Consider the following 10,608-nt stretch of genomic DNA (forward strand, 5'->3'; position numbering starts at 1 on the left):
ATTCCATCTAATCAGGAATTGCAATTGGTGGGTCCCAAGAAATGGGTCTTCTGAGCTGAGGTGCCTACATTATGGAATCTTTTCCAGGGGTGGGATTCTACCAGTTCACACCTATTCACTAGAACCGGTTGTTAACATTCTAAGCAGTTTGGAGAACCGGTTGTTAGAAGAAATTACTGGTCTAATCCTGTAAGGAAGGCAGGAAGGAAACATTCTGGTGTTGCTTACAGAAGCTGCCTCTCCGTTAACCCTTATTACATTCTTGGCAGGACTAGACTTCCTGTCTCAGGAACTTCTCTGGAGTTTTTTCCCCCTCCTTTGCTGGTACTTTGCTTGTGTGGAGTGACCATTCAAAGTTACAATGGCACTGAAAAAAGTGACTTATGACCATTTTTCACACTTATGACTGTTGCAGCATCTCCACAGTCATGAGAGGCGAGGAGATGTGTGCCTTGATATGAGTGATATTGAGTTGGCCACGCCCAGCCAATAATATGACCACCAAGCCACGTCCACCCAGACACATGACCACCAAGCCATGCCCACCAACTAAGCCACGCCCACAGAACCAATTGTTAAAAAATTTGAATCTCATCCCTGATCTTTTCCCCTTGGGGGGGGGGGGCGAGATTAACCCCATTTCTTTCAACATTCCACAAGTCCCTTGAAACCTGATTATTTCCCAGGGGACTGCAATGGCTCCCTTATTAGGCTCCCATCATCCTCTTTGCTCATGTGCTTTTTAATAGTGTTTTTTTAGTTTTAATGATTACTGTTTTTATATATTTATTTTTCTTTTTAATTCACTGCTGTACACTAAGAGCCACGCTCTTAGGATATGGACAGCCATATAAATATGATAAGGGAAGATTTAAGAGTTGTCTAGGATGCATGATTTTTATAAGGACAATTTGAGGGTGCTGAAATTGTCTTTTTAAACATTCCTTTACTGTTACGATGACTTGCCTTTTTGTTTCTAAGTGGCCCTGTGCCAGACTTGGAATAGAAAGGCACCAGATGGAGACGAAGAGTGGAAAGCCAACTAAATAGAGCAAGGTATAAGCACATTCTTTGAGGAGGAGGGGGGATGTGGGTGGCCGCCATGTGCTTCATAGAATGTGAAACTTCCTTGAGCTCTGGAGGCAGGCTAAACTGTGCAGGGAAAAACGACTCAGATAGGTTGAGTTCTAATATTCACATAGTCTAGGAATCATCTAAGTTTAAGGAATCATCTAATAACGGGATGCGGTGGCTCAGTGGCCAAGACACTGAGCTTGTCGATCAGAAAGGTCGGCATTTGGTGGTTCAAATCCCTAGCACTGCATAACGGAGTGAGCTCCTGTTACTTGTCCCAGCTTCTGCCAACATAGCAGTTTGAAAGCATGTAAAAATGTAAGTAGAAAAATAGGGACCACTTTGGTTGGAAGGTAACAGCATTCTATGCGCCTGACCATGGAGATGTCTTTGGACTGTGCTGGCTCTTTGGCTTTGTAACGGAGATGAGCACCACCCCCTAGAGCCGGAAACGACTAGCACGTATGTGCGAGGGGAACCTTTACCTTTACTTATATATATATTCAGTTCAGAAATTGATTGAAAGTCAGTTCAGCTAATGTTACACTATAGAAATTAAAATAATTAGCTGGATCATTTAGTTTTAGGGATCTTCTTTGACTCAACTGCAGATTTTAGAATAGTATCAAGTTTATTTGCCTCAAAGAGATTTCTTCAACATACACTATGGATCAAGCTGCAGTGCAACCCAGAACCAATGGTGCTATCCATGAAGCTTGGCTCTCTTTATTTGCCCATACATCCCATCTGATTATTCTATTCAAAAGATTGTAAGTAGGAGCAATAATGATAATTCAGCAAAATGAATTTTACACATGTTATTTAGCACTCAAATTAGTTTAAATAAATAGAAAAGATTAAAATATTTTAAAAATTTTCCAGGGCTTTAAAAAGTCCTCAAAAGCTTGCTCTATTTTTTTCTTAATGCTTATCCCGCACTTATCAATGCCAGAAAAATGGTCTTTATCTTGAACAATCAGTTTTGAAGCACCTACAACTTCTGAAGGCAAGCTATGGACCACCTAAAATATTATCATTAAATAAATAAAATGACATGGAAAATGATGCCATAGCCAGTTATTTTTAAACAGTTATTTTTATAAATAACTATTTTAAATAGTTATTTTTGTTTTTAAATCCAGGCACTATTATATTTTAAATGAAATGTTACCTGGGAGAAAGCAGTTCCAATATATCTCCATCTAACTATAGTCATGGCAGACAAATCAGCAAAAGGTGATAAAAGATGCTGATTCAAAAATGCACATCAGTTTAGAAGTGCATTAGTGCAAGAATGAATGTCTATGTCATAGTGGGACTCCTGCAAATATGCTGCATACAATTGACCAATTATATATTGGAACTGCTGTGGGAACCATTTATATTCAGATTATCAATGGTCTGCATATTTGTGGTTAGAGCAGTCTTTTTGCTCCATCTAATTCAATAGGAATTCACTGAGTGCACTCACAAAATACACTTAGTGCTGCCCTTTCCATGTAATTTATATACTGAACAAAAAGAAGCCCCTCGAAAACTATACTTTCACAATGCTATATAATTGGAGTGTATTCCATAGCTAAGCATATTTCGTAAATTCATTCAATCAATTCACTAATCCAAGTAATAAAAAAGAAAACTTTTCTCCAAACACAATATTAGAGACTCAACGTTCAATTCTTTTTAAAGGCCACTGAATTTTGCAATGCTTCTAGATACTTTCTAGTGAGAACATCCGATACCAAACTGAATAACTGTGTTCTTGGAGTACCATAAAACTCAAATAGATGGGCAGACTAAACTGTATTTTGATGTGCATGGAACTAGGAAGGAGAATTGGTATAAGAGAAATAAAGAGTACTGTAGTTGAGACTCACTGAGTGCAGTTCTATCTATTAAACAGCCATCAAGGACATAAAATTACAAATAAAGAATTGGAAGTATGTTTCGGTTAAAAATAAAAAGATGTCAAAATTCCACCTATTATTTAAAGAGACAGAAGTTTTAAAAACTTGACCTAAAATATCTGGCCTTTATATGATGATGATCAGATAAGAAGAAACTGTATTGGTTTCTGTAAAATGTTATACACTAAATCAAAAATTTATTTATTTGTAATTTATTCATAAAATTTATTGGGCACCCATCTTACCACAGGGTAACTCTGGGCAGAAACAATATTGACTCTACACAAGCTATTCTCACATCCATTTTAAATATAATCCCATTTTAATTTCAATTTGAAATTGCAATTTAACTCATACTCAAAGCTTTACTCAGGGATTTTCCATCTTGCTTCAAAAATCATTCAGCTTTAAAAGAGACAAATAATCTTTTACCATGTCCGAGTCCAAACACGCTTTGTAACATGAATCTGATGGAACAGGGCACTGCAATTACTGGAGTCTACATCAGCAGAAGTTGTAAAATCCTGAGTTGAAAGCTAATGTAGCATCAGGCCAAAGGCTAAATTCCAGAGAAGGTCACAACTTTTCTACCACTTCATTCCAGAAGAGTTTGAAGATTGCAAAGAAAATGTCTTCCACCTTGATTTCCCAGGAGAATGAAGAGCAAACTTCTGCAATCTTTTCTTTCCTTAGCATTCTAATAATTTTTTCCTTTCAAAATGAACCATAGATTCAGACTTCTGGCCCTGATAGTATTCCTACTCAGAACATAAACTTATTCTTGTCTGGACCAAAGAGACAGAGTGAGCAGGTGATCACTTTAGCCACTCTTTCTAAGCTGTACAACATGTCACGTTAGAAGTACAATTCTGTTTTAAGTATTTAAATGCTTTTCAAACATATATCACCGATTAAAAAAAGAGAAATGTGCAACTCATAACTTCTAAATAAAATTACATATTTGATGTGAATTAATAATTCAGTAGTTCAACATTATTATTTTGTTCTTTAAAAGGAGTAGCCATTCTACCCCTCCTCTCTTTGGTCATATGGTTACATTTAGTAGGACTGAGACAATGAAATCTAGCTAACCCAGGAGGGGGAAGTAAAATGGGCTGTGTGATAAGACCAGTTTCTCTTACAGATGAGCCAATAATCCACTTGGAAAAATCTTAAATGACCAATGATAGTCAGATTATTAGGCAAAGTTTTTAAAAAATGTGTCAAAAATCAAATCACAAAAACCCAAACTTCTATAGAATCACTACACTATGGATAATAAAGCCAATGTCCCAGGACACTTTGCAAACATCGGATTTGTTGTAGCATGCAGTCATGTATGTTCCTTCTGTCAGATATCCAAAGCACACCAAGTTGACAGTGAACTGAAATACAGTAGGCACTATATCAGGTTAACAATATAAGACCAAGAGAATAAAAAATGGGGAAAACAAAGTTAAAAATACCAGGGTAGTATGCAGAAGAAACTTTTCTGGGAGAAGAGTTTTAGGTTACCCATATGTCATTCTTTTTGAAATGTGAAGCAGTTCCACCAAATATTTATGAGAATGCCAATGGTCAAAGGTATCTCAGCAGTCCAATGCATGCTTAAGAGTTTCCAAGCTCAGTGAACCTTAGTGTCCATGTACACAATTGTAGCAGTTTCTTTACTATGAACTTTACAAGAGTTACTTGTATACTTTTATCAGAACATGAAGACATATCTTAGAAATAGGAACAATGGGAATATTTTCATATCAATAGGAAGAAAGCTGCAATTCTTTGTGAAATGGGGTCAATTTAAATTTTATCTTATTAAAGAAAAATTGGAATAAAATTCACGAAGTCACCTCACAGAGGATTTGGAAGAATACACTGAGACCAGCTGGTGGTGTTTGACTATAGACATGGGTAGAGGCAGTAAATAGAATGTCATCTTTGTTGACTTAATAGAAGTGAAGCAAGAACTCCAATTAAATACCAATTAGGTACTGTTGAAGTTAGTCTAGTTTTAATTAAGTGCCTTTATGAAACAAGATGAATTATTTAGAATTTTATAAAACTTAACCTCAAGGGTCACACTTGTACTTGAACCCTTATTTTGATTCCCACAAGTATTCTACAGTTCAGGAGAATACTCACAGCCTATTTTACGATCAGAAATGACATCTATTCTTGCCACAGATTGTTTGCATTTCTTCCTACATGAAGCCTGACTGGACTGCAAGGGCTTTAGTGGAAGATTAAACAACCCCAAAGCCCATAGTAGAAGGATATTCATTCTTATTCCTTTGACTCCTGCAATCTTCCTGACTCTCATCAGGGACAAAGTTTGCTTTCCACCCCTTATTTTAGGAATTGCATTCCAGTCCTCAATTAAGAAAAGGCTCACTCCTCTTGACTTTCTCTATACAGTACAAATAATCAAGAATCCATGGAATAAGCAGGTACCGCCTGTGACATCTGTACTAAATGTAAACTAAATGAATTACTGGAAGAAAAAGTAAAGGGTCTAGAGGCAACTCTAGCCACTCTGAAACTCAACCTAAAAATGAGAAACTCCAATCTAAGCAAGAAGGCTATATATGTACTCTTCAATATCTTCATAAACTATTTGGATGAGGGAATAGAATTTGCAGACAACACTAAACTGGCAGAAATAGCTAACAGTCTAGAAGATAGGCTCAAGATCCAGATGGATCTCAAGAGACTTGATCACTTGGCCCTGTCTAACAAAATGAAATTCACTGTAGACAAAAGTAAGGTTTTACACTTAGGTAAGAAAAATCAAACATACAGGTACAGATTAGGTGAAACCTGGCTCCATAGCAGTGACTGTGATGGGGACCTTGAAGTCCTTAAATATGAACCAGTAGAGTGTGGCAGCAGCCATAAAATCCTAGGTTGCATTAACAGAGGGATAGAATCAAGATCACATGAAGTTTTATTACTGCTTTATCAAACAGCAGTAAGACCACACTTAGAATGCTGCATCCAGTTTTGGTCACCTCATTATATATATATAAAAAAATGCTGAGACTCTGAAAAGACCACAGAGCAGAGCAACAAAGGTGATTAGGAGCTTGGAGGTTGAAACATATGAAGAATGGCTACAGGAATTGGGTTTGTCTAGTCGAGTGAAAAGAAGGACTGGGGGGACATGATAACGGTGTTCCAATATTGGAGAGGAGGGTCAATCTATTTTCCAAAGCACCAGAAGGCAAGATGAGAAACAATGGATAGAAACTAATCAAGGAGAGAAGCAACAGAGAACTAAGGATACATTTTCTAACAGTGAAAACAATTAACCAGTGGAATGGGTTGCCTTCAGAGGTTGTGGGTACTCCATCACTAGAGGCTTTTAAGAAGAGACTGGACAGCCACTTGTCTGAAATGGTATAGGGTCTCCTGCTTAAGCAGGGAGTTGGACTAGAAGACCTCCAAGGTCCCTTCTAACTCTGCTATTTTGTTATTCTGAATATACCTAAAGCTTTAAATCAGCACTTGGATTTTGGCAGATGAGGGTGCTCTTGCCAAAGTATGCTCAATTCAGATTATATTAATTTTGATTTGATTTCTCCCCAGTTTGAAAGAAGGAGCTCAAAGCTCTGTGTCTTATACTCAAACTCAAACTCAGCAAAAGCAGTTTCTTTTCCTTCTTCCGCTCTGTTTATAATGGGAAAACTCTCATCACCGTTCACCTTTTCCAAGCATCATTTTGGAATGGGTAATGAACAAAGATGGTTTTTGTTGAGAAATTCATCTTTATTCAATAAATTGTTTTTTAATAATCCTTTTCATCTATTCACCTATTTCCTCAGGAAAAAAAATTAAGCGAGCTGTGCTTTCCTCTAAATGTTTGTACTATTAAATTTATGTTGTGTGCATTCTTCAGTTGTCTCTTGACACAATATAAAGAGGAACAGTAAACAGGCAAAAGTTATGTCATAAAGATTAAGTGTTCCCAGTAAATACTATTACAAAAGTATTTTTAAAAAACCCTATCAAGCTATGTTCATGAAATTAAATTTGGTATAAAGCATTGATTCTAGAAGAATGATTTCATTCAAGTGTTAACTATATTTGAAATTCTCTTCTGATGCTCATGACTTTTTGAAAGTCCCCTAATTAGTGCAAGACTGATGTTTCGCTATATCCTTTATACCGAAAGAGACTAAATTTAAGTCCCACTAAATTTAGAAGGAATTCTTTTTAACTAAGCATGGAGACATAGGAACATACCGTATGTCATATAGATGTATAGAGTACATTTATAAGGCTAATTCAGAAGAATTTGAGAATTAAATAGAATAAAAATTTTGTGAAAGAAATGCTGTATATACTACGAGGGATGGATGGTTTTAGGACAATTTTTTCTACTCCTAAGCAGAGTAGCATGAGAGTTATAGACTAACATTCTTCTTTCTTTACCTCAGGCAGAGTAAGTTTTAATTTCACTATAATTAACTGTTTGAGCTGAAAGGCTTTAAGCTAAGACAGTCAAGATAAGCTTTTAAATGGTAAATTGCAGTACCCTCTGGTCACAATGGATTTTGGAGATCACAAACTATTAAATATGTACACTGCATTCTAAGACAGTTCACAAGGCAATTGAATTTGACATGGATATATCTATTTACAGTGTGTCTTCCATAATCTATTAAAAAAATTCCTTCAGTATCACTGGAGATATAAGCTAGCAAACCATGACTGCTTATGCCTCTTCAGCACATCTACTTAATGCTGATACATATATTGTTTTTGGTGTCAATATATATTGATACCAAAAACACTATAAAATAATTATCAAATTATTCTTAAGAAACTTAAAATAAAGTTTGAAATTCAGAATTATGGGATCAGGGATCAGGGTTTCCAATATTACCAGAAGGGTTGTTTTCCCTTTTAATGCTCTTATCATTAAAAGAATTACAAGGGAAAAGAACCCTTCAAATAGTATTGGAAACCAGTTCAGAATTCTGATCCCTGAAATTCAAACTTTACGTTTCTTGAGAATAGTTCTTTAAAAGATGCAGCATCTCAAAAAATGTTTTGTAGCATTTCTACAATTCACTGCAACATTTTACGAAGGACCTCTCTGAAACAGAATCTTATGTTTTCCAGCCATGCATGATATAGCTGAGAAGTCTATTTCACTCTACATCTACACATACAAGCTGTGTCCACAAAGTGGACCCCACATTAGAAAAAACTCCAAAGATCCAGTATGTTTTAAGCAAGTGAAAGTACAGTATTAGTAACTGCAGAGGGCTACAAATAAAATAACTATATGCACCTGTTTCTCTGCACCCTCAGATTAGAACCCCCAATTTCCATTCTATCATCAATCCAACTTCCTAATATCATGTGCCTTACTATTTACTTGCGGCCTCCCAGGAAAACATGTCTCTTCTTCAAATCCGTATTATTTTTGTTTAGTTCTTGCCATTCAATTATTTCTATTTGTACGCTTAACACCACATCTAAATTCTCAGTTAATTTACTCCTGGTCTTTTTAAAAATCAAATTCTCTCTGAATGCTGGTATCAATTATAATCCTCATTAGTTTCCTGTGCCTTGTTCCTTAGAATCTCCTCTTTTTCAATTCTTTCACGCTCTTCTATTGTTTTAGACTGGTTTTCTGTATTGTTTTCTATTCTGTACTCTCAGTCAGTTACCCCACATTCACATTATTGATCCCATCACCATTCTTTGCTCCCAGACTTCTATCTACAGGCTCCAGAGGTCTCTTCTACACACACTCTTAAATTCCTCACATGGTGCTTCTCAGTTAAGCCAGCTTGCTTCTTGAGCCATTTGCAATGTCTGGTACTTAAAGAATTATCATGTTATGCATATTCCCACACAAACTCTGTATACTTCTCAAGCTCCCACCAAACCACTCTATTCTCAATTTTTGCTCAACCCTCCAGCAACTTAAATCCACACAAACTCGAATATACTTCTCAAGGTCCCGCTAAACCAATCTATCTTCAACATTTGCCTAACACCCATAATGTATTCTCCCATAATATATTTTCTCTATCAGAAAAGACAGAACAATGCAAAATTCAACACCTCATCAGGGTTCTTCAGAGAGGCACCCAAAGAATACTTTATATACTTCACTTGACCCTGTAAATATTAAGAAAAATGCTTTATTGCGTTGCAACCCCCCAAAAATATGTTGCAACCTTGAGTGAGCTCTGGAATTGCAGTATTAAATATGGGCAGACAGTCACCTTGCTTTTCCTAACATCAAGCTCAAATTTGGGGGATTCTCTCATATAATCAGTCCCAGAATTTAACTACCTCCAGAGAAGATGCTGAGGCTCAATTTCACCTTAAAATTCTCAACCACAATCTTAAGAAGGCTACAGTGAGGTTACTCAGCCCTAACACTTGATTAAATATATTATCATTGTTTAGTCCGGGTCTAGAGTCGTTTTGGGGAACAGTGGAAGAGTTTGGAAACCCTTCATCCTTCCCGGTTTGGGGGAAGCACTCTGCACCTATTCAGAAAGCCACTCCCGGGGCTGAAACAGGACCTGAAGGTTCGGTCATTCTTAGCCAAACGTCCCTTGTTCGCTTCCCCGGATGGCCGTCTTAGCCCACCCCGCGGAGACCCTCCACTCACCCGCCCCGGGGTGCTCGACGGTGGTGGCGCTGTACTCAGCGGCGTCGCTCCACCGGGAGCAGGTGCCCTGTCCCTGCACCAGCGCCTGAAGGGGCAACTCAGAGCCGGGACTCGGGTAGCAGCGGGACCCGGAGACGCAACGTGGCGTGTACACCCCGCAGGGCTCCCCCTCGAAGCGGGCACAAACTCGACAGCAGCCACAGCCGGGCTCCCGTACTAACTCCGGGCAGGCGGAGGTCTCGGGTCCGTCGGAAGGGCAGGAGGCGATGCGGTCGGCGGTGCAGGGCGGGCAACGGAACAGCACCTCGGGCAGCGCCAGTCCGGTTGGCGGCAAAGACGCCCACCAGCCCAGCCCGAGCCACAAGGAGGAGGCGACGACCAGCTGCGGCAGCTGCACCATCCTGGCGGCGGCAACCACTTGACTGAATCACCGGCTGGGCAGGTGCTGCCGAGCGAGAGTCTGGAGGGTGCCTGGCACCGCTGGGTCCTAGAGGCAGGCGGACGGGCGACGCTCCACCCTCAGCTGGCGCGGCGTGCAGAGGGAGACCCTCCCTCGCGCCCTGCCCCCGCCGCCCGCGGACGGAAGGCGGGGAGGGGGGGGGGAGAGGTGTCTCGCTTTGCCGCCCAGCCCAAAGTTCAGAGGCAGCTTCCCTCCCCACCATCCATTCCACAAGCGGGGCAACAATTTGTGCAGCAGATCCCGGCTTTTCCCCTGAGAGGACTCTTCAAGATCCTAGGTTGGCGTGATTTTGCCACTTCAGGGTTATGGCGAGAATAAAAAGTTCGACCAAAGAAACTGGAGGAGAATTGGAATAACCGGTCCTGTATATCCGTCTGTTGGCCTTTCAGGCTGGGACTGACCCGATCCCAAATATGAGCCCATCTCCTGTTACTCTGAAGTTTTCATTTCATTTACTGTGCTCGATTTTCCACAAAATTTATGTAGTCTACCTTCAAAGCATCTCTATGGAAATAAAACTGGCCAAAAGC

At 39.2% G+C, this 10,608-nt stretch overlaps 1 protein-coding gene across 1 annotated transcript in view; it reads right to left on the reverse strand.

Moving 5' to 3' along the window:
* Positions 1-10,308, reverse strand: part of IGFBP2 (insulin like growth factor binding protein 2) — a 63,523-nt gene extending 53,215 nt beyond the window's left edge. Inside the window, exon 1 of the mRNA XM_026665506.2 lies at positions 9,619-10,308. Within this exon, the coding sequence (XP_026521291.1) occupies positions 9,619-10,018 (400 nt within the window). The 5' untranslated portion in view covers positions 10,019-10,308. The remainder of the gene's footprint in view (positions 1-9,618) is intronic.
* Positions 10,309-10,608: the final 300 nt, after the last annotated feature.

Source organism: Notechis scutatus, chromosome 1 (assembly GCF_049901735.1).
Source record: "Notechis scutatus isolate UNSWTSFEM ecotype Mainland chromosome 1, rNotScu1.2, whole genome shotgun sequence".
NCBI classification, from domain to species: Eukaryota; Metazoa; Chordata; class Lepidosauria; order Squamata; family Elapidae; genus Notechis; species Notechis scutatus.